The following is a 22,747-nucleotide window of genomic DNA, read 5'->3' on the forward strand; positions in this document are numbered from 1 at the left end:
ACAAGCAGAATGTGAAGCCTGACCCAGCTCTATTTTATTTACTGAATTTGAGAAGCAGTCTATTAATAGTTCACTACCATATCCCTGCCCTGCTTCTCTATGCCAGGGCAACAGCTCTGCTAACAAACACCAGTGATAGAGGCAAACATTTTCACACTGACACCGTAGAGCACAGCTATACCAATTGTTTCAATTTAAACAGAAGTCACAGTCACAATTATTAACTGGAAACAGACAAAATTGGTCTTGAAGTTCACTTAGTGTGAGCAGACAGCAATACCAAACTCAAGCTTTCAGATATAGTCTGTCTCACTTCTTCTCCCGGATTTTCTAAATTATTCTGTTCATTTACACTACGAAGTCTATCTGGCCAATAAATTACCAGCACAGATAGTAACCTGCTACTATTTCAACATCAGATGAATGCTGCCAGCCAGCAAGGACACTAACAAAAGCCAAACTACCACACTACTTGAAATCCTGGAGTTACTACCCTTTTCAGGAAAAAAAACCCTGGAATTTTGATACGGGGCATAAGACTGTGATGATCACCAGGCATCTCGCACCTTCCTGCAACAGCAGGATAAGACAACTCAACCTTTCCCCATTTCTCAATTTAAAAAAATTAAAATTAAATACAATGGTGGTATTCACAGTGCAAGCAAGAACCATAAAGTACAATGAGGCCTCTGCATTTCACAATACCAGGTCTGACTCTTTGCAGAGTCCCTATATATTCCCAAAGGGAAACATGATAGGTATTTTGAAACCATTCATCTAACTAAACCGAATATTTGGCTTGTAAGCAGGGGAGTGGCAAAGCCTGTATTCCTTATTCATGACCCAACACTTTACTTAGGAGTACAACACTGCAATACTGTTATGCCAAAGCCTCACCACACAGCAATTGTACGCCATCAATTAATATTAATTATAGTTGCTGAAAACCTTGGAATGCAAACTCTTCCAAAACTGCAAGGGCACACTAATCCTGCTCTAGCACTTCTAGCTTCATGAAGGAACAATAGCCTTATTTTCTAGCTAGAATTCAACTACAGCTTTCACCTCTTCAGACAGGTCTAAAACTCAAAACAATCGGTTAGCGCTTGGGGCCCACCCTAACCAGAGCTATGACTTCAGCTCTGAACCCTAGAGCCGTCTTTTCAATGAAATAAAGCCACTGAACAAGAATGGCTCGCAAGGCCTTTGTACAGATGGACAAAGACACACAGGCAACAGCACAAGTGGGCTGAAAAACCGCTGAGCCAGGACAGGATTAATGCCTGCATGGAACCTCAACGCTGTCCACTTTAAATTTCCCTGCTCCAAGTGGAATAAGCACAAGCGCATCTCTACAAGAAAAACACTACAGGTTGCAGCAACTTTTCCACAAAAAGGCTCTGGCCTGGGTTCTGATGGTGTGAGGCTGCAGAGGAAGGCATTTTGCCTCCAACGACATGGTGATATGATGGCTTCCACTCAGTCTCCTGCTACCTATATGGAACTTCAAATTTGTGCAGAGAAACACAAATCGGGGCAGATCTAACTGGCACAGCTCACAGTTAAAAAAAAAAAAAAAAAAAAAAAAAAAAAAAGCAGCCATGAATAAAGTGATTTACTTGACAGCACCCTCTGAATGTTTTCCCTAAAATTCCCCAGCTGAAATGAGAGTATTCTACAAATCAAAGAGACAACACAGCCATTCACCCATTGCCTCCTCCATGCAAATCCAGTCCAGAGGCACAGGCTTTAATCCTGTAGTCGTTTAAAGGCTTTCGTCATTCAATGAGGCTTTCCCAATCCAGACGGAAGTACTGGCTCCCAAAGTCACATACGATCTCGCATTTATCTTCGGCATCACTCAAAACTGCACACAGTAGAGTTTAAGGAGACCCAGCAGCCCCTGCCTCCAAGGGATTCACACCATGTTCTCTAAAGCAGCCAAACAATAGTTTTCTTTCCAATTAGAATCCTAAAGTAAATCCTGTATCAAATTGAAAATACCTAGCAGTAAGATCTGATTTGGGCTGAAGCACATGTAACTAATGGAAATTTGAGCATTATACAGATTTCTTCACACGCAGTCAGTACAAGAATTCCTAAACAAGTGTAATCAAGAATATGAAGGCCATTCACCAGGTAAGAACGCTTTCACACTGCAGTTTTCCCTTCCCAGTCTCTTCCTCAGGTGTACATGATCCAGACTAGCACTTCCAAGCAGTGTTCACCAATACATTTGACAGGCTTTGGTTGTTAAAGCTGCTCCATTACAGAAAATACGTGGAAAATCCATGTCAATCCCCCTGCTAGAGCATTCTGAGAAAACCTGGCATCATGCTGAATTCTGGGTCTGTGCTATGGCTGGGCAGTGATGGGGCTGGCCTGGGCTGCATGGACTGACAAGAGCAGCATCAGCCTCTTCCAACCTGCCCTCCAGCAGCATCTCAGCCACTATCCCTCGTGGTTTTCAGGCTGCTGAAGTAGAAGACTTACAGACTCCGGATTCAGTTCCCAGCAAAGCCAGACAAAAGCCCAGGCCTGCCCCCAGGCTTTCCTCCAGCAGCTCTCTTTTAAATCCCCTTAACAATCCCCCAGACCCCATTTCCCCACAAACCCACCAGGACCCCCGAGCTGGAGGAGAGAGGGGTTCAGCCCTTCACCACCAGCCCTCCATACCTTGCCTGGCTGCTATGTCTCCCATTCTGCATCCCTGTCTGATAAAAGCCAGGGAATGCACAACTATGAAGACTGAGAAGTGTTCCCCATAATTCTTATTAAGAGAGCACTAGTGCAGTGAACTATGAGTATGTTGTGTAATGAAATCATCAGAGAATAAAGATGTGGCTGTACATCCATCCCTAGCTATCCCAGGCAGCCAGGAGTAATTTACAAACAGATTGGGCCAACGTTAAAATACAAACACCCAACCAGGACCTCAGCCCTCCAATAGTACGTTATTGTAAGTTTCAAACACTCTTGTAGGCCATAAAGCTCAGCTACCCAATGGAAGTGCAAAGATCCCAAATTATAATGAAGAGCTAAATCTCCTTTCGCCTAAGTTGCAGAGTAACTCAGACTGAAAATAAAACAATATTAATTCTGTGTTAGCTTTTTCTCTTAGCTAGGTCTCATTCCAATGGATGCCAACAAAAGTGAGGTAACAGGCACTATAAGCTTCACCATAAGCAAAAAAAAAAAAAAAAAAAAAAGGCATGTACTACTGTGACTTTTACCAAAAGCTACAAAACCCACCAAGAACAGGGTAACAGCAAAAGACAGCATCTAAACCTTCGTTCCCTTTAGATATTACTGAATGATACTACTTCATTCTGAAGATCTAGAACTTTAATGTAAAAATCCGCCTTTTAAAAGGTATTTGGACAGATAAGTCTTTGACCTAACCAAAATACTGCTAAACGGTGCCTAAAAAAGGGCAAGCACCAGGGCATATTAGGAGGTTTGATGTGGCAGGCATACTCACCAGGACAGTGACAATTTCATTGCAAGGGAGAGGGAAGGTCGGGGGGAGCAGCTCCTCAGCCTTTATGAAGCCATAACACAAAAGGAGATTTTTCCTCCTGCAAACGCACTCAAATCACTGACGGCGTCATTTTAACCGGCAGCTGCTGCCCCGAGAAGGGGCTGGGGCCGAGCCGAGCATCCCTGCTCCGCCCTTTCCCACGCCGCGGGAGCCACGCGTGACCTTCTCTGTACCAGGCGGGTCCTGTGCAACCCCTGCGGCGGCTGCGGCGCCGGGCCGAGGGGGTTAAGTGTGGGAGGAGTGTACATAAGGTGGTGGATCCGGAGCCAATAGGGATATTGCGCTATAGTTAGACACTGGATTCTACGCGATGGTGACCATAAAGGCTGCTCAGGGCTGAGCTGCTCTGAATGACACCAGCACGGTGCCTTTAGTTCCCGGCTTATGAGGCAGAAAAAAAAAAAGCACAGAAGGATCAGCTGGGCTTACCTGCAGTTCACACCACGCGACTTCCACCCACGTCTCCGTGTCCAGACCCTTGTAGACCGTTTTGAAGGATCCTCGCCCGAGTTCAATATCAAACTTCAGGAACCTGCCGTCCGGCGAGGTGGCAACCGCTTTCATATCAGCCTCCTCCTCAGGCTCCTCTTTCTTAGCCTTGCCCTGGTCCTTGGCAGCATCCTGCGCCTCTCTCCGCTCCGCATCCTTGCCTGGCTCCTTCTGCTCCTCGGCACCCGCGGCGCTGCCCGCGGCCGGCGATGCCCGCGGCTCCCCGGAGCACTCGGCCTCCCGGCCCGCCGCGTCCTGCCCCGTCTTCGCCCGCTCCGCGATTATCCTCCTGGTTTTGGGGAGCAGGATGATTCTCCGCTGGTGCTCCGCCTCGGGCAGGTCGAAGGCAGGCTCCTCCTGGTCCGAGTCCACCACGCTCCTCCGCAGGAACCGCTGATGGACCAGCTTGGGGTCCCTGGACCCGGGGCCGCGGGCCGGCGGGCGGGCGGGGGGCCCGGGGGCTGCCGGCGCTGCAGGAGCGTCCGTGTCCGCGGCTGCCCCGCTCCCCCTGCCGCCGGGCCCATCCATATTCACGCCGGTCTCCGCGGCCGGGGGAGCGCCGGGCTCGGCAGCCGCCGGAACCCCGCCACGGCCGCCGCCTCTGCTGCCCCGCCGAGGTGCCGCTCTAGCATCACCCCCAGTTTCCATCCGGGCTGAGGGCTCAGCGCCCGCCGCCGCCCCGGCCCGGGGGAGTCACCGCGAGCCGCGCCCGCGCCACCACCTGCGCGGGGCAGAGCGCAGCGCTGAGGCGCCGCCACGGCCCGGCCCGGCGCCCGGGCACCTCCCCCGGCCCCGGGGCTCCGACCAGCCGGGCCCCCGGGCCGGGCCGCGGCCGCTCTGACCGGGCTCCCCCCTGTCCCCGGCAGGGGCACGGCCGAAAGCGCCAGACGACCGGTGCAGCCCCTCACCTGCGGAGGGCCCGCGCACAAAGGCGCGGCGGGGCCGTTACTTACGTGCGGAGCTGGAGGCTACCGCGCTCAGCGCCATGCGCGGGGGAAGGCGGGCGGCGGAGGAGGGGCGGCTCCGCCGAGCGTGCGCCTGCCCGGGTGCGCGGCGGGGCCGGGGGAGCCGTTGCCGGTGCAGGGCTCCGCGGCTCGGCTCGGCCCGCCCCTGCGCCGCAGCCCGCCCCCGCCGCAGCGCCGGCCCTGCCGCGCCTCCCGGTCCGCGCCCGGCGGCTTGCGCTCCTGCCCGCGGGCACCCTGCGGCAGCCCCGCCGCGCCCCCACCCGCCGCCGCTTTTTTTGTCAATGGCAGCGCTCCCGGGCAGCGCCCATTTAGGGCACCGGTGCTCGGCGGCCGCCAATGAGGCTGCGGAGGGTGGGCGGCCACCCCACGTCCTCGGTTCCCCCGCCCCGCCTCGCTCCGCCGCAGACAATGGGAGGGTCTCGCGCCCCGCCGCCGCCTCGCTCCGCGTCCGGCAACGTCCGCCCCTTGGCAGGTGTCCCCACGGGCCCGAGAGCATCCCCAGAGAGCATCCCCCGAGAGCGTCTTCCCATGGCATCCTCCTTACAGGCATCTCCCGAGTGTATCCTCTCCAGAGTATCCCGCCGAGAGCATCCACCGAGAGCCTGCCCTCCACAGCATCCCTTCCAAAGCGTTCCCCGAGTGCATCATTCCCAGACATCTCCCCCAGAGCATCTCTCCGAGCGCTCAGCTCCCGTGCAGGTGTGGGATGAGTGCAGGGTGCAGGCCTCAACTCTATCTGATTTCTGGATCCAAGAGGTGGCTGTGTCAAGCAGCCGATTATCACGGTTTTAAGCAAAGGGAAGGTGACTTGAAGGGAACTGGATACTCTTTGCACACAGTGCCTTTCAGCATTCCTCAAATGCAAAATGTGACCAGGGACCGACTCAGGTGTGGCCACTACAAACACCACACAGCCCACCTATGTACTGCATGGCAGGTCACAACACATGACAAGCCTCAAAACCTTGGGTTATCTTTTTTGTTTTGTTTTTTTTTTCTTTATTCCAGGCATTTCAATAATCACTCTGTGGATATTGACCCCATAATTCCCTGTGACCAACACTTTAAATTAGCCTAGATAGAGGGAAACTTTGATCTTGACACCCATCTGTGATTCGAAGAACCCACCTGGAGCACTGCCTCCAGTTCTGGGGGCCTCAGCACAAGAAGAATACCTGTACTTGTTGGAGCTTGTACAGAGGAAGCCACAAAAACAATTGGAGGGCTGGAGCCCACCTGCTCTGGAGACAGGCTGGAAGAGCTGGGGGTGTTCACCTGGAGAAGAAGGGCTCCAGGAGAGCTGGAGAGGGACTTTGGGCAACAGCCTAGAGGGCCAGGACAGAAGGGAATGGCTTCCCACTGCCAGGGGGCAGGGTTAAATGGGATATGGGGAAGGAATTATTGGCTGTGAGGGTGGGGAGGTCCTGGAAGAGGTTTCCAAGAGAAGCTGTGGCTGCCCCATCCCTGAAAATATCCAAGGCCAGTTTGAACGGGGCTTGGAGCATCCTGGGATAGTGGAAGGTGTCCCTGCCCATGGCAGGGTTAGGAATGAGATGGGCTTTAAGATTTCTTCCAGCCCAAACTTCTGTAGTCCATCCTTAGGTGAGGTCAGAGACATGGGACACCAGCTTTGCCAAAGGCTGTGCCTTGTAACAGCTGTGACATTTCTGCTCTGTAAATTCACAAAAGGACTCTGGTTGCCACTACTGCCAAGCTCCTTTCTCAAGTATTAGGTTCATACAAACATACCATATATAATTAAAATTTAAGTAAATAAAGAAAAATAAAAAGAGAAGGTTTACCAAGTAATTGTTCTCTGAGATTTCTGAGGGAAGGGAAGTTGACTGCCAGGCAACCATAATTAGTTCTTCTTTTAATTAATTATTTTTTAGTTAGGAACGATTTTTTTAAAAAAACCTTTTAAAATAAGAAACTGGATAGTTATTGTCAATAGAATCACTGGTGGTTTATTTTTATAAATCACACTTCACTAATAATTCAGCTTCATGGATGCATTTGATCTTTCAGTGGTTTGCTTTTTGAAGTGTTCAAATACCAGTGATATTTCTAGGACTTGCAATTGTGGCATGAAATACGGATTTGTGTGTATAGAAACCCGAATTCCCAAATATTAGTCCTGTATGCTGCGCTCTGCACCTCTCTGCACAGGGAGATTTGGTACACAGAGAGCAGTCTGCAGTTACCAAGAGAAAAGAAGGGAAGGTGAAGAGCTCTGACACCTTCTCCTACTTATTACATAAATTTACCTAAAACTCTCTTCAGAGCAACAGAAATTCCCACCACCATGTAGAAAAGGAATAAGATTCAGAGTAATGAGAGGGCTAAACGTAGCTGGCAGCATTTCACTCTGCAGGTGGACAGGATAAAATGGGAATATTCTAGAGCTGATCAAATGCCAACCCCAAAACCCACAATCAAGAAAAATATGCGGGGGGGAAAGGAAACTGGATTTCCCTGTCTGCCAGGCCTTGCCAGAAGAAAGAGGGAATCTGTACACCCTCAGGTGTAGAGAGCATCCTACCCCAACCTCAGGAGGATACAAGAGCACTGCCATGCTGCACCAGTGTCCCCTGACCCCTTCCCAGGGCTCCACAGATGAAACAAGACCTGTTCTCACAGCTGAGTTTTTGTGCTGTCCAGTGCCACATGGTGCCCAGGGCTCTTCCTGTGTCCATTGCTGAAAACTTAGCAATAATTTGCAGGTCACAAACTTAATTGTGATCCACTATCAAGTGCTCTGAGTCTGTTACATTATGATCTTTAATAATTTAAAATGGAAAGAAAATGCTTCTTCCCAGATAGCTGTTTGACCTTTTCCATGCTGCCCTCTGCCTGCTCCACATCCCCAGGTGAGTGAGCTGAGCAGAGGTGTGACAGCACAGGGCACCACGGGACTGGGGTCCGCACCCCACTCAGGCAGTGCCACACCTGCAGAGCAGTGTGGCACAGCATGGGCAGCTCTGAGACTGGCCACAGTCTGATCCAGCACTCCATGGCAGGAAACAATGGCCCATCCCAGAAGAGGGATGCTGCCCAGCAGACAGAGCACTTCCACAGCCATCAAGAGCTGTCATTCCAGCCTTCCCCAGTGTCAATGACCACAATGGACACATAGCCACAGAGGGATCCAGTGCCCCGTTCTCCTATGCCCTGTGCTCAAGCAGTCCCAAGCCAGCCCCCTGTCCCAAGCTCATGCCTGATGGGTGAGGAATGCTCAGCAGGCATGTAGGGGGGACTGGAATGACACCCAAAGTACAGACTGATGCACTCTTTGTTTCTGCCATCTACCCAAAGCCCTCATCACTGGGAACAGTCACCAACAAGCTACCTTTCCATAAGGGAGAATGTCTGTCCTGGGCAGGGGACCTCACACTGGAACAGGCTGCACAGAGAGGGTGTGGAGTCTCCCTCACTGGGGATACTCCAGAGTTGTCTGTGGACACAGTCCTGTGCTCTAGAATGACTCTGAGCAGGAGCACCAGGTAGCCCACTGTGGTCCCCTCCAATCTTCTCCTTCTCTTATGATTAGCTGTTTTATGGGGTTGCCTCTACTTTCCTCAGTTTTCCCAAGGCAGAAGCCTATTATTGATTTTCCTGCTCACCTGTTTCAGCCTGTGCAAGCCAGCAGACACACAGACACAAGGAGGTTGTTCTACCCACGTAGCTTACTACATCAGTGTGCTTTATTATCAAAGGGCATGGAAAAAGATGAACAGTTGCAGTTTTCCTGAATATTGGATCATCAGCCATCATCAGAACAAGCTAAAAGCAGCTTCACCCTCGAGAGCTGACTGATATGCAGATGGCATTGGAAATTATAGCACATTTCAACTAACAGGCAGTGAAGGTGCTACCTCAGACTGTGACCTTAATCAAGCCTTTGACTTGGAGAACTGCTCCTTGAAGAAATGAAAGCCAAGATGCTCATCCCCTGGGTGAAGTTCTCTCTCCATGCACGGTGCTGAGTGAGACACACATCACCCCAGAGCACAGATGGGCATTTCCACTTGACAAGCAGATTACCACAGGCCTGTCTTTGACTCGCCTCACTTCTGGCAGGAACAGTCAGTCACTCACTGATACAGAGCAGGACAGCTTGTCCCAGTTAATAGCTAGTGTTAGTTTTAAAAGGGAGAAAAAGAACCATTTTCACTTAATAACAGCCCTTATTTTCCTTCTGTGTTTGTTAGTTTCGAGTGAGGAAGTTTAGTCCAGTTTGACCAGCTTGACTTTCAGGTTTTCAGATACTGAGAATTTTTTTATTTGTTTAAAATAAATGCTTACAGGAGACCATGGAAACCTCTGTACTGGTCTCCAGTTTTCTATTAACTCAGTTTTTTATATAATTTATGACTGGATTGAAATCAGGTCAAATACCTATTGAGAGCTACTTTCAGTTGCACCCAAGGTATGTTCTTTTACCTGCACATGTGCTATGGGCCCTAATGTAGTGTTATGTAGTAACTGTTTTTTCTTTGAAAGAACAATAATGATAATTTAAAAACCCAGTTTCACAATATATTCTCCATTAGGTCATTTATATTCTGTTCTAATAATTTGTTTATAGAGACTATAGATACAGTGGTCCAAGTATCACAGAATCCTAGAATCCTAGAAGGATTTAAGCTCATCTCATTCCACCCCCTGCCATGGGCAGGGACACCTCCCAATGTCCCAGGCTGCTCCAAGCCCCATCCAGCCTGGCCTTGGACACTGCCAGGGATCCATGAGCAGAGACAGCTTCTCTGGGAAACCTGTGCCAGGGCCTCCCCACCTTTATAGTAAAGAAGGTCTTCAGCTGATCTCAAGTTAATTGTTGGACTTGATGTTAAAGGTCTTTTCCAGGCTTAATGACTCTGATTCTATGATACTCAGTCATTGAGACAACACAAACTAATCACAAAGGTGTAAATGTAAACAAGCATCTCTTTATGTCAGAATGATGGATGCTCTTGGCAAACTCACCTTGCAGGTCAGGGAGCCAGGCAAGGGCAGAGAGCGAGCGGTGGGAAGGTGTGTGCCACCCTCCTCAGGAGGGGCTGGGCTCCATTTATCTTTCTTTGCCCTGCAGTGTGACACTGGTACAACATATCATTCTAACATGCATGACAAGCTTAGACGGAAAAAAGTTCCATGTTTTTAATTCCTACAGATTTTAATAGGCATATGCCACCACATTACCTCTCAGATTTCTTAAATAAACAAGCTTTATGGTGCTGCACCATAAAGTTAATGAGCAGTATCTTCATTGCTGTATGGATTTATGGGGTGTGATTGCTGCTTCCCAGCCCAGGAGCCAGCTGTGCCCAGGGAATTGTGTTCAGGCCTCCCTGAAGGTCAGCTTAGTCAGCAAAAACACAGTTATTTTACAGTTCTATGTTTAATATAGAGCATTATCTCTCCACGCCACTCTATGAAGGTGAGGTTTATTATTCAGACAGGCAGCCTGTCATCTTTCCCACACCAAATCTGATCAATGATGAATAGTTGTTTTAAAATTACTGTATAATTCCAAAGTTTGTACTTAATTATTTATCTGCTTTTCTTTGCCAGAAAATAATGGCTTTCAGCCTGCTATAAGCCCAAATGAATGACCCAATTAATTTCCAAATGCTCCTGTGTGGCCACAGGGATTGCAAGAGTTCAAAGAGCAGATTGGGTTTTTTGAAAACCCCTTTCACCTCTTGTGCCATTTCCCACTATGATCCCTCAGGTACCTTTATAATGAAAATAAAATAGATGGAAAGAGCAATGTAAGAATTAGATCAAAACAAGGAAGAGAGCAAAACAGACCAAATCAAGGAGTTGAATGTGGCACTTAATAACATGGTTAGGACTTTCCAAAATGTTAAATATTTAAGTTGAGCAAGTGAGTACTTTTTATTTTTAGCATGAAGCTATATTTTATCAAAGAGCCCATTGAACACATTGTGTTGTAAAATAGGCAAATTTAAGACATAATGACAGTGCCATTATTTCTCCTAACATAAAAGATGGGGCATAAGTTCTTCTAACTTCAATAAGAACATCTGCTGATCTCGTCTCCATGCAACGCTGCTCGTTATACTGAGCTCTTTGATCCCGGCTTTTCCATGAACTGAAGAAGTGGTGAGAGCACAAAACCTCAGCACAAAACCCTCCCTCCATGCAATGTGCATTTAGTGACAGGCTCATGTCACAAATGAGTTCGAACAGGTGCTGTGCTGTGAGGATTGCACCCATGTGCCTGACTGGTTCCGGTGCCTGAACACACCACTGTGAGGAACACCCAAAAGTCACAAGTACCTCTACTATAGCATTAACCAGAAATTAAAACAATATTTACAAAGGTGAACTACTTAAGGAATACAGAAACTGTGTCACACACGGATGGCAACGAAAGACCTGTGGAGTCAACGCCTGTGCTCCAAACAGCCTTCATCCTCCACCCTCCTCATGAGAAGCCTCCTGTTTAGTACACTGACACTTCATTTTTAAGGGCTTTTAAGTAAGCAGCAAACACCATTGGCTTCCTTAGGGGAGTCACCACATGGAGACACAGAGCTCCTAGCCTGTGGCAGCAGCTCTCTGGCCACAGAGAGCAGGCACAGACTTTCCCAGGCATTGTCCTAGGGAAGGCTGTGAGAAGATCAGAGGAAAGAATGAGAAACAATTCTTATCTCCACTTGTTGAACCTGCTGTTGTGCACATGTGGAATGTGTCATGGAGATTTGTTTACCAAAGGGTGATTTCTTAATTGGACACTGGATGGTGTTTGGATGGATTGACCAATTAGGTCAAAGCTGTATCGGACTGGTTGTAAGGGTTACTGAGTTTCTTAATAAGTATAGTATAATATAGTATAGGATAACATAATAAAGCAATTGATCAGCCTTCTGCAATCATGGAGTCAATGTTAATTATTACCTGGCTAGGGGCCTGCAGCGACACTAGCCTGTTTAGGGGTCACAACATGGACAAGGAACCTTTTGGAGTCCCAAGGTGACTGAGATACACGACATCTGAGATACATGACCAGGCCTGTCAGCCAGTGCTGTGTGCTCTGCTGGAATCATTGGAAAGCAGGCAGTACATTCAGGATAAATAGGCTGATACATGGACTCAGTGCTCAGACATGGAGTGTGGGCTACACAGGAGAGGTGGCCTTAGGTCATCTCCTGCAGTCGTATGCAGTTGCTTAGTGTAATCTTGCTCTTCTCTCTGCTAGATCCCCTGCAAACATCTGAAAAAGCCATAGATTCAGTGAGGTTGGGAAAGCCCTCTAAGGTCATCAAGTCCAACCATTAACCCAGTACTGCCTTATTCACCAGTAACCCAAGTGTCACATCTACACATCTGTTAAATCCCTTCAGGGATAGTGACTCTGCCATTGCCCTGGACCAGCCTGTGCCAGAGCTGGACAACTCTTTCAGTGAAGAAATTTTCCCTATTACCCAATCTAAACCTCCCCCAGGGCAACTTGAGGCTGTTTCCTCTTGTCCTGTCACTTGTTAGTTGGGAGAAAAGAAACCCCCATCTGTCTACACCCTCCTGTCAGGGAGGTGCTGAGAGTAAAAAGGCCTCCCCATGAGTCTCATTTTCTCCAGGCTACCTCAATTTAAGCTGCATCACCCTTTTGGGCAGAATTACATGTGTGTCTTTTTTTCTTGTAAAAAGAATTAGTGGAGAGCCACTGGTATGTGTGTTGCAGAGTCACAGCCACCTCTGAATTGTTTTTAGAGGTCCTAATAGAATTTTGCTCTTACTCTTATACCTTGTAGAATAATACTCCAGAAGAACATTGATATATTACCAGTTTTCGGTATTTGATGAAAGTGTATGGCACATTGCTATGTCAAAATTTCCTTCTCATCTGTCAGTCCAACACAACAAAGAAAAAATTGAGAAATACCATGGTATAAAGAAGCTCCAATTACTGTTTCCACTTCCCAAGAGGAAGCCAGAAAATCCATTGAAGATCCCACTTCAGAATACAGACAATAAATTCCAGGAGTATGTCCTTTGTTCTTTTCCTTCTTTTCCCTGGCAACAGCAAAAGGCTGCACATGAACCCTTGATTTTGGAACTCTGCCAAAACAGTTGGCATCCTGCATGAGGAGGGTTTAGGAAGAGCCTTTGAGACCTCTCAGTTAAAACATACCTCCAAAAATAAAAGCAACATATCTCATTTTGGGTACCAAATACCAAGGTCTGGAGTTGAAGTTCAGATGTTAAAATTCAGTATTTTCAAAACATCAGATATCATTCATTGGACAGTAGTGTTTGTCTGATAATTTAGAATAAGTGCTGGACAAAAATACAAAAATAAACTCCATAAGATCTGCAGAGCAACTAATTTATACTTAGCAACAGATAGTTTAGATGAAATTGGCGTACTGTCCTGAATTTCTAGGTAGGCTCTAAACACAAGCACTATGTCTGAGCCAAGGTCCCAGTTCTGGTTTAATTGCATTGACTGGCCATTGATTTAAATGAAGGCAGGATCAGCACATGATATAATAATTTCCTAGTTTAATTGTGGGTCTGCTCACTGTGCATGTGCTTGTTGAGTAAAAACATGAATTCAAAAGAATGTGAGGTTTCCCACACAGATACATCCCAAAAATCTGCAAGGGAAATTAAAACATTATTTTTAATCTGAAAAATCAACCAAACGTGACATAATTCTACCCATCTTTCATCCTATATATCATACTTTCTAAGGTCCTAAGCCCATATTTTAATTTTTTCCTCGAAATTAGCACACTATATATTTTGTTGCTTTTGAGAAGAAGAGATGATTAGCAAAGTCATTAGCAGCTAGGCACCAGCACCTTGCTCATTAGAATTTATGGTTTACTTTCTGGGCAGGGATTTGGCCCATTTTCAAGACACACTGATAACTGGTTGTGTAATTGAAGAGAAAGTTTACAAAATTATGTATGTGAGAGCCAAAATCACTAAGCTCCACCAAGTGGCATAATAGCGAAGGTTTTGCCATAATGTTGAAGCATTAGAATGTTTTCAGAGGAACTGATCTCTCTTTATGCTGCCATAATTCAATCTGCAGCTACATATGTTCTCTAACTTGTACGTGGCAGGTGAGTAGAACATTGAGGGAGAGATTCTCTGCAATACAATTATTATCCACTATTCAACTTGTGATCGTGCAGTACAGGTCTAATCATCCATCCCACGGGTTACCATGGAATCATGGAATATGCTGAGCTAAAAGGGAGCCATAAGGACATAAAGTCCAACTCCATGTGAGTCTGTATTTTGAGCTGTAGGCACATCATGTCCTTGTAAATGTATACCATTAGATAAATATTACTAATAAATATGAACAGAAATAACAAGTTCCTTGTTAATAGAGTGCATATTTGTCTACTTTGCTCTACTGCCAAATATTTCAGTGATCTTCTCACTTCAAAAACACATATTAAGAACACCTGCATGTTACAGATAATTTTGAAAAACATGTAGTAAATGTTTGTCATGCAAAACTGCTGGTTGCCAATTCCACTCTGGTGTCATTACACAAGTCTTAAGTTAGAATTGGGTTGAGTTCAAAAACATGTCTTCTTTTTCCAGCTCTATCAGCTGATGTGATAAAGGCCATCATTTTCATCCAGAAAAAAAACCACCTAACAATCTTCATTTCACAGAACTCCAAGGATGTTACTTTTAGAATCACTTAACATGTTGAATGTCAACCCTAGCAGGGTGTTCTCCCTCTCAGTGAATACTTCAGAATTGCAGTGCTCCCTCAGAGCAAAGATAGAGGCTGAACGTACTATGGGAGGGTGCCAACACCCTGGGACAGGTCCCATACTGAGAGTAATAATAAAACTCCACTACAACTACTCACAGTACTCTTATCAGTAGTGGTTTGGTGCGGCCACGTGGCAGATGTAGCCGGGGTGGCCGCCTTCCAAGAGCGTCTCCCTTGACCAAGGCGGATAGCCCAAACAAGCAGCAGACGCTCACATAGGCAGATGGTGTATAGCAGGCTGAGCAGAGAAGACAGGAGAGGCTCTCGGTGTAGGCTTCCAAGCATTGTTTATTAACAGAAGGGCTGAAGGGACAGCGAGAAGCAGGGCTCAGAGCCCAGAACTCAGAGCTTCCAACAGGGGAGGGTCCAAGGTATTGAACTGACCAGGGCTAGGTGGGGTGAAACACCTCGAGGGCCAGTGGGAGGAGGGATAAGGGCAGGCACAAAGGCAGGCTAAAGGAACAGTAACCAATGGCTAGACAGAGGGGGAGTAACATATAATAAGGACCAATGGGAAAATATGAAGCAGTGAACATTCTGGAACTGGGGAAGGGACTAGAAGTGATGTCACAACAGTTATTAACATCAAGAACAAAGAACCATGGGAAAAAAACCCTAGCTGTCACTCTAACCTAAACTGTTGTATCCTCCCTAGGCATTCCTGCTCCTCTTTCTTCTATATGAGATACTACATCTCCCCCCTCTTTATTTACTATGAAAGCCTTTCCCACACTATTTTTAACAAATCTCATAAAACATGAAGCCGCTAATGCTAAAATTGCAATAACAACCAAAATCCATAACAGTCCTCTAATAACTGGGGCCACCCAGCCCAGAACACCCTATTGTCCAAACAGGCTATGAGGCCAATCAGAGGTCTTCATCTTTGCCTTGATGTTCTTTATTTGATCTTGTATCTTTTTAATGTTGGCTTGTATAGATGTACTGTGCGATGTTAAGTTGAAACAACAAAGTCCTTCGAAGTCCTCACACCCATGGCCATGGGCAAGTAACAGGAAGTCAGTTGCTGCTCTATTTTGTAAGGTGGCATGCCTGGTGGTTACTTCGTCCACTAGAAGATCACTGAGCACGGTGGATGTGGCGTTGGCCTGCTTACTGAGCCAGCACCCCAGGTGAGAAAGCTCACAGAGGGCCTTAGTGGCAGCCACCTGTGATAAAACGATGGAGACCACAACCCTCTTTGTTTTTCCCCAATTATAAATTTGGTCATTGCAATTTGAATTGAATTCAGCATATGATCTTTTTGTACGGGCCAATTTATCCTTCTGCTTCCAATCCTGAATTAACGTTAACATTTGGGGTGAGTGTGGTAAGCTGGCCAAGGCTGCAGGGACCCCCTTGAAGACGTGAGGGAATTCCCACCCATACTCTGTCTCCACAGAGAAGAAACACACCCCTCAGGAGCCCTTTGGGGTATGGAGAGGACTCAGATAGGATGTGATTGGTATAATTGCACCAATCGGCCGGATTATATTCTTTCTTATTAGGTGTTACATTCTTCCTAATAATAGATTGGCCCTGTGTGGTAGCTGACCAAGGCTGGCTAGATTGTTTATAAAAGAAATGGATACAAAATGTTTCTTTTGCAGACCCCAATAAGTTCAATTCCTGGGGCTCCTGTGGTGCATGTGGAAGGATCTTCGTCCACTCATCCCAAGTGTCCACAGTGTTGGGCTTCTTACCTATGTAGGGGTAGTCTCTTGCTGTCAGAGGAATTCCCACCAGGCATGTAGATAGTGGGTTGTCTACGCTGCCCATGGTCATGCAGAAGTTGTCTTGTTTCAGGGTCTTGGCGAGAGTCACCCAGATGTTTTGTTTAGGTTGCTGTACAATCCATGCAGCAGCATTATCTTATTAGAAAATGCCATGGTATTCCTTTGGGTACTGGGCATCAAACTAGGGTTGTTACAGTATATGTTTTAGCATGTGGCAAAAGTAACAGTTATAAACTATGTTTTTCCCTTTCCTTACTTTCCAAGTCTTTCCTATACCCCTTTTCTCCTGCTTGTCTTTTCTCTTCCCCTATTCTCCTTGTGTTAATAATTGTAGGTAAGGGGAGGAGGGCATAGGGTGTGGGTATCGAAGGGTAGGTCAAGGGAAAGGGTGTGTGTGTGTATGAAGGTGGAGGTTGTTGTAAGTAGGAGAAGAAGGAACTAGTAAAAATATCTGCACGTAATTAGGACATGAGCAATGATATCAGGGTATCTGTCTTTCTTTCTCTGGTGACACCACGCAACTGCTTCTTCTTGTGCTTGTGCTTCTTGGTCTGATGTATGATGTGCTTGTCCGGGGTTCCATTCGGAGTCAGGTTCTAGGTAGGGTTTTATATTTTTTCCCAGGATCCGCTTTAGCCCTGGACCTGTAGAAACACAAGCATAGCCTCTCCCCCATGTGATAAGAGAAAAGGGTCCCTAAATTTGTTTCATTTCAGGGTCCTTTATAGGAACCGGGGGTTTTTCTCAAAGGCATGCTTGGGTATTGTTAGAAAAATGTCTTATAATTGGAGGGTTGGGTTCTCTAAAGGAATTATTCATAAAGTTAATGACATATAAAGCTTTGCACAACCTTTCTATAGGTGACTGGGTTATATTGTTAATTTGTTGCTGTTCAAGAACCCTTTTTATCTCGCAGTGTGCCCTTTCGACAATATAATGCCTGGTGGGATTGTAGGGAATGCCTGTGTGATGGCGGATCCCCCATTGCTGGAAAAAGTCTCTGAGTGGTTTGGAAATGTATGCAGGGCCATTATCAGTCTTGATTGTTTGAGGGACTCCAAGTGTCGTGAATGCCAAATAAAAATGTTTTATTACATATTTTGTTTTTTCTCCTGAGTAAGCTGAAGCAAAGATTGCACCTGAAAAGGTGTCAACAGATACATGAATATATTTCAATCGTACAAAGGGTATAAAATGAGTCATGTCAATTTGCCATAATTCTAAACTGCTAAAGCCCCAAGAGTTGGTTCCAGTCGCCATGGATGGTAAAGCAAATGACTGGCAACTGGGGCACGTGGTTACAATGGCCCTTGCCTGTTGGTTGGTAATCTTAAACATTTGAACTAAGGTGGGCACATTTTGGTGGTAAAATTGATGACAGAGTTTTGCCTGATTAAATATGTCTGGTAGCTTGTGGGTAGTGTGGGTGGTGTTGACTGCCATTGCTAGCAAGTCTGCTTTCCGATTGCCCTCTGCTATGGGACCAGCAAGGTCTGTGTGTGACCTGACATGCATTATATGAAATAGTTGCTCTTGGTGGGAGATAAGCCATATTAACTCCAAGAGCAAATGGAACAGTCTGTGGTTGGATACTTCTTTTAGCTTAGAATGTTCTGCCCTTTCAGCTATCTCGGCTACATAAGCCAAATCAGTGACCAGATTAAAAGGTCGTTGGAATTTTTTAAAGGTTCTAATGACTGCTGCCAATTCAGCAATTTGAGGGAATCCTTCAACAATCTGAACATCAGACTCCCACTTCTGAGTATTCGGATCCTTCCAAGTGATGACTGATTTATGTGATTTTCCGGAACCGTCTGTGAAAACTGTTAGAGCTTTGAGAGGGACTTTAACTCTTCAAAGAATTTGGGATCAAATGGAACATTTCTTTTAGCAATATATGTTTTGGATAATGGATAGACATTTGTCCAGGATAGCTGTCTAAAGCAATTTGAAGGTGTTCATTTATTTGCAATAATGATTCTACCTTGTGTAATCTAAACGGCAAGTAAATGCATGCTGGGTTACACGCTGCAAGGGTTCGGAGGTGGTTTCTGATTTTAATGATCAGTTGAGCTATCAAATCTTGTGGGGTTGTAATGGTTTTTTCGGTTGGTGTGGCAGGAACACCCATTCTACAATTAGCAATCGATCTGTAGAGGATAAGTCCCACTGAAAAAGCAGTCCATGGAAATGGTGGGACTTACTGAGGATTGCAAGCTGAAAGGTCAGGGAGCGGTCGATGCGGTGTGCTTTTCGAGATGAGATAGCATGCACTACCTTTTGCAACGCATCGAGGGCCTCTGGAGTTAAAACACATTGAGAGCTCAGGTCGTTGCTTCCTTTCAGTAGGTTGAACAAAGGTGACAATTCTTCTGTGGTGAGGCCAAGCAATGGTTGGATCCAAGTGATGGAGCCACACAGCTGCTGCAAGTCTCTCAGTGTTCGTGGGTTGTCCTTGATGGAAATACCTTGGGGAACGATGGTCCGTTTGTTGATTAACAATCCGAGGTATTTCCACGGGCAGCAATATTGGATTTTTTTAGGAGCAATATCAAAACCTGCATCCTCAATTGCTGTAACACTTTTTTGATCACCGAATTGAGGTAAGTCTTGTCTTGGGAGTAAATTAGGATATTGTCCATGTAATGCAGAATAATAGCATCAGGGAAGACCTTCTTTATTGGCAATAGAATCGTGGCCACAAACATTTGACACAAAACGGGAATTTTTCATTTCCTGTGGTAATGTTACCCAATTATATATTTTGAAGGGGGCTTGATGGTTGATGGTTGGCATGGAAAAAGCGAACTTGGGAGCATCTCTGGGATGGAGTGGGATGTTGAATAAGCAGTCTTGTTGCTTCCTTTCTCTCCGACTTCCTTGTTTTTGCCCGGCTCCTTTTTCCCGGGGCGCTGGCCAGGTGCTTCTGGGAGCAGCTGGAGAGAAGCAACAAACACCTTTGTGGGTTTGTTTGATACAGACAGAGCTGTTTAGAGAGCGCGATCAAGACCGGGATAAAGAAACTCAAGAGACTGGACACTTGTTGTGCAGTCCGAAGTAGGTTGTATTGGCTCGAACGCCGCACGTACAAGTGACAATGGTCAGGGGTTGAGTTACAGGTTATATAGGGGAAAATAAGAGATAAGGTGAAACCAATAGAACAATGCCCAGTATGCATACATTATAGGTAAAATCCAACGGGAATAGCTTCAGGGGGAAGGGTAAATACACATAAAAATACAGAATAGAAACTCCAGCTTTAGGTTTAGGAAACAGAAACTCCCATTTTAAATTCACAAAGCCTTTTTGCTCCATTTGCGTAGCTGTACACTACAACACAGTCTTTGATATCAAGGACCGCGAGCTGCCAGTCCCTGGGAAGCATGGAAGGTGAAGGGAGGCCTGGTTGTAGGGGGTCCATATCCTCCAGGACGTCATTTACCTTATGAATGTCCTGGACCAGTCTCTACCTGTCTTTGCCCGGTTTTTTAATGACAAAGACAGGGGTATTCCAAGGGATAGTAGATGGCACAATTGTGCCCTTTTGATAGTTGTTCCTCTACTAGGGTGTGGAGCGCCTCTAGTTTGTCTTTTGGAAGGGGCCACTGATCCACCCAAACCGGATCCTCGGTTTTCCAAACCAGTGGTGGAGTGGCGTGCTTTACAGTGGCCCCTACTAGAAATCCCAGGATGGTTGCAGGATCTCTAGCCTTGCCCCTCACTGTGACAAAACATCCCTGCCTAGTAGAGTGTTGTTTCTTGTTGTTACGAAAGGTCTTACTGTGGCAACTTGTCCCTCTGGTCCTTCCACATGAACAACGTGCTTGCTTCTCAGAGAGGTGACAGCTCCTCCAATCCCAGAGACAGTGCCACAAGGGGACACCAACTCCCAGTCAAGTGGCCACTTGGATCATGGGACAAGGGTAACATCAGCCCCTGTGTCAGCCATGGCAGAGAAGGAAACAGTCTTTCCCTGGTGTGACATGGTGATAGAAACCATCGGTTTCTACCTGCTGAGAACATGGGAGAGATAGACATCATAATTAGCAGCATCTAAATAGTCTTGTCCACTCAGTACATACATTTGTGCAAATGGTGCACCCTTAGTCAAAGTGAACTGTGGCCGGGGTCGACTGAAACCACTTCTGGGATGACAGTAATATTGTCTGGTGTGTGCACATTGTCTCCTATTAACAACACTTGGATAGGTCTGTCACCTTGGATGGGACCAATAAACCCCACAGGCACTCTTACCAAACTTTCATCATCCAGCATGAGGTGCAGAGAGCTGTGGAGGACGCGCCTTGTTTGTTGATTTAATTGGTTTGTTCGCCTAAAGAATCGGATTCCCTCTGAGCGGCTCCTCTCCTCAGAAATGTGCCGTCTGGGAGCTGGGTCTCCTGGATGGTGGGGAGACCGGGGCGATACGACCTGCCACTTGCTGTCGTTGCGCAGGATCATGTCACACTCTGCCATCCGTTTCCCAGCCTGTGTGGTGGGTGAAAGCTTCGAGGAGACTTAAAAACAGGGTGAGAGCAATGTGCTTGGATATGTCCCATCTGTTCGCAATTGAAGCATTTAATGTTGGTGTACGTTGTCATTGCCGCCCCCACCCCTTTGCTGACTGCCAATGCAACTGTATGTTCTAAAGAGGTTACCTTTGCACAGTTCTCTACCATCTGTTGGATTGTTGGCTCGGGATCCTGTGGAAGGGCTCTTAACACTTTTTTACACTCCGAGTTCACGTTTGTGGCAGCCATCTTTCTCAATAGTTCTTCTCGGACCTCTGAGTTGTCTATTTGTTTTTCAATGGCTTCTCACAACTGATCAATAAACTTGATAAAAGACTCATCAACCCCTTGTTGAATGGTAAAGAAATTTTAGAGGGGGATACTACCATTGGGTATTTTTAGCAAAGCAGTACAGGCAGCATCCTTGATATAACTTGAAACAGGAACTGGTAACTGAGCCTGGTCCTCTGGTTTATCAAATTTGCCCTCCCCCGACAAGGTGCCCATTGCATTCTTGGGGTCTCCATCACCCACTCCATGTTTGGTTATCAATGGTTTAAGTAGTTTTTTCCATTGTGCCTCCCCCAATATGAATTCAGTTGATGACAGCAAAGCTGTCATTATATATCTGATGTCATGAGGCACTAGTGTATGTCCCAAGAAAGTCAATTTGAGTATGCTTTTGGAGTATGGTGAATTTCTCCCGTAATCTTTGGCTGCTTTCCTTAATTCTTTCACCTCTGCATAGGGAATTTGTTGCCATCTAGGATTCCCACCCCTCCCCCCCGCCCTTGCAAAATCACTGGTGCCACGAACCAATCAAGGTCTTGAACAAGTTCTAAATTCCCTCCCTCACTGCCTCCTTCCTGATCCGTGCCTAGCTTCCTCCTGGCCGGATGTTGTGGCCAGAGGTGTCGCTGTCCTCAGAGGATGAGGAAGGACAAGCCACAGCACGAAGCCTCTTAATTGACGGAAGGGTCCAGTGGTTTGGACCCTTGAAGGCCAAGATGGCCTTCTTCCAGCCACGTCCACTTCCAGTTTTGGCAGCACGGGAGGTGTGGCCTGTTTGGAGGGCAGAACGCGACCGAGGGGCCCATCAGGGGGAGTGACCGAGGAGGAGAACGAGGTGGGTCCCGACGCACACACACTCGACGCGATGGAATGGGAGGGACCCAATGCATTCATCCATCTGGGACTGTATGGCAGTACCACCAGCCAGGGAGGAAAGGAAGGAAAAACTGAGAGAAAAAAACCCTCAACAAAACAGCCCCAAACAAAGAAGAAAGAGTGAACAAAATGCAGGACTGGATAATCCTTGTGGGTCCCTTCCAGCTCGGGGTATTCTACAGCTGTATGATTCTATGCTTCATCAGTGTCTCGCTAGTCAGACCAGAATGACTAAACCTCAGCTAAGCTCTGCAAGCTATCTAAAAATAATGTTAGATTTTAATCTTTGCTCAAGATAATTCAAGGTATTTTTCTCTCGCCCACATATTACTTGTCTCAGTAATGTCAAGACTGACATTAAAAGAGCTTCCCTAGCACAGAGGAGAAGCTATTACTATGCTCCCAGGGTTTAAAGATTAATGCCTTTTAATATAGGAGTTTCCTAGCAACTTGTGTTCTGAGCTCAGAACGTATTCCAGAAGCAGTGATGCTTTCAGTGTTGTCTCCATCACTCCATCTGAGGCAGTCGCTATGCTCTGCTGCAATTCCTGCCTTCACAACCC

At 46.6% G+C, this 22,747-nt stretch overlaps 1 protein-coding gene across 7 annotated transcripts in view; it reads right to left on the reverse strand.

Annotated features, from left to right (window-relative positions):
• The window catches only part of WNK2 (WNK lysine deficient protein kinase 2), a 93,407-nt gene extending 88,612 nt beyond the window's left edge, over positions 1–4,795 (reverse strand). For all 7 annotated transcript variants that reach the window (XM_053954171.1, XM_053954174.1, XM_053954169.1 and 4 more), the window contains exon 1: positions 3,971–4,795. In XM_053954171.1, coding sequence (XP_053810146.1) covers positions 3,971–4,678 — 708 coding nt within the window. In that variant the 5' untranslated portion in view covers positions 4,679–4,795. The remainder of the gene's footprint in view (positions 1–3,970) is intronic.
• Between the last annotated feature and the right edge of the window lie 17,952 nt (positions 4,796–22,747).

This window comes from Vidua chalybeata, chromosome 12, assembly GCF_026979565.1.
Source record: "Vidua chalybeata isolate OUT-0048 chromosome 12, bVidCha1 merged haplotype, whole genome shotgun sequence".
NCBI classification, from domain to species: domain Eukaryota; kingdom Metazoa; phylum Chordata; class Aves; order Passeriformes; family Viduidae; genus Vidua; species Vidua chalybeata.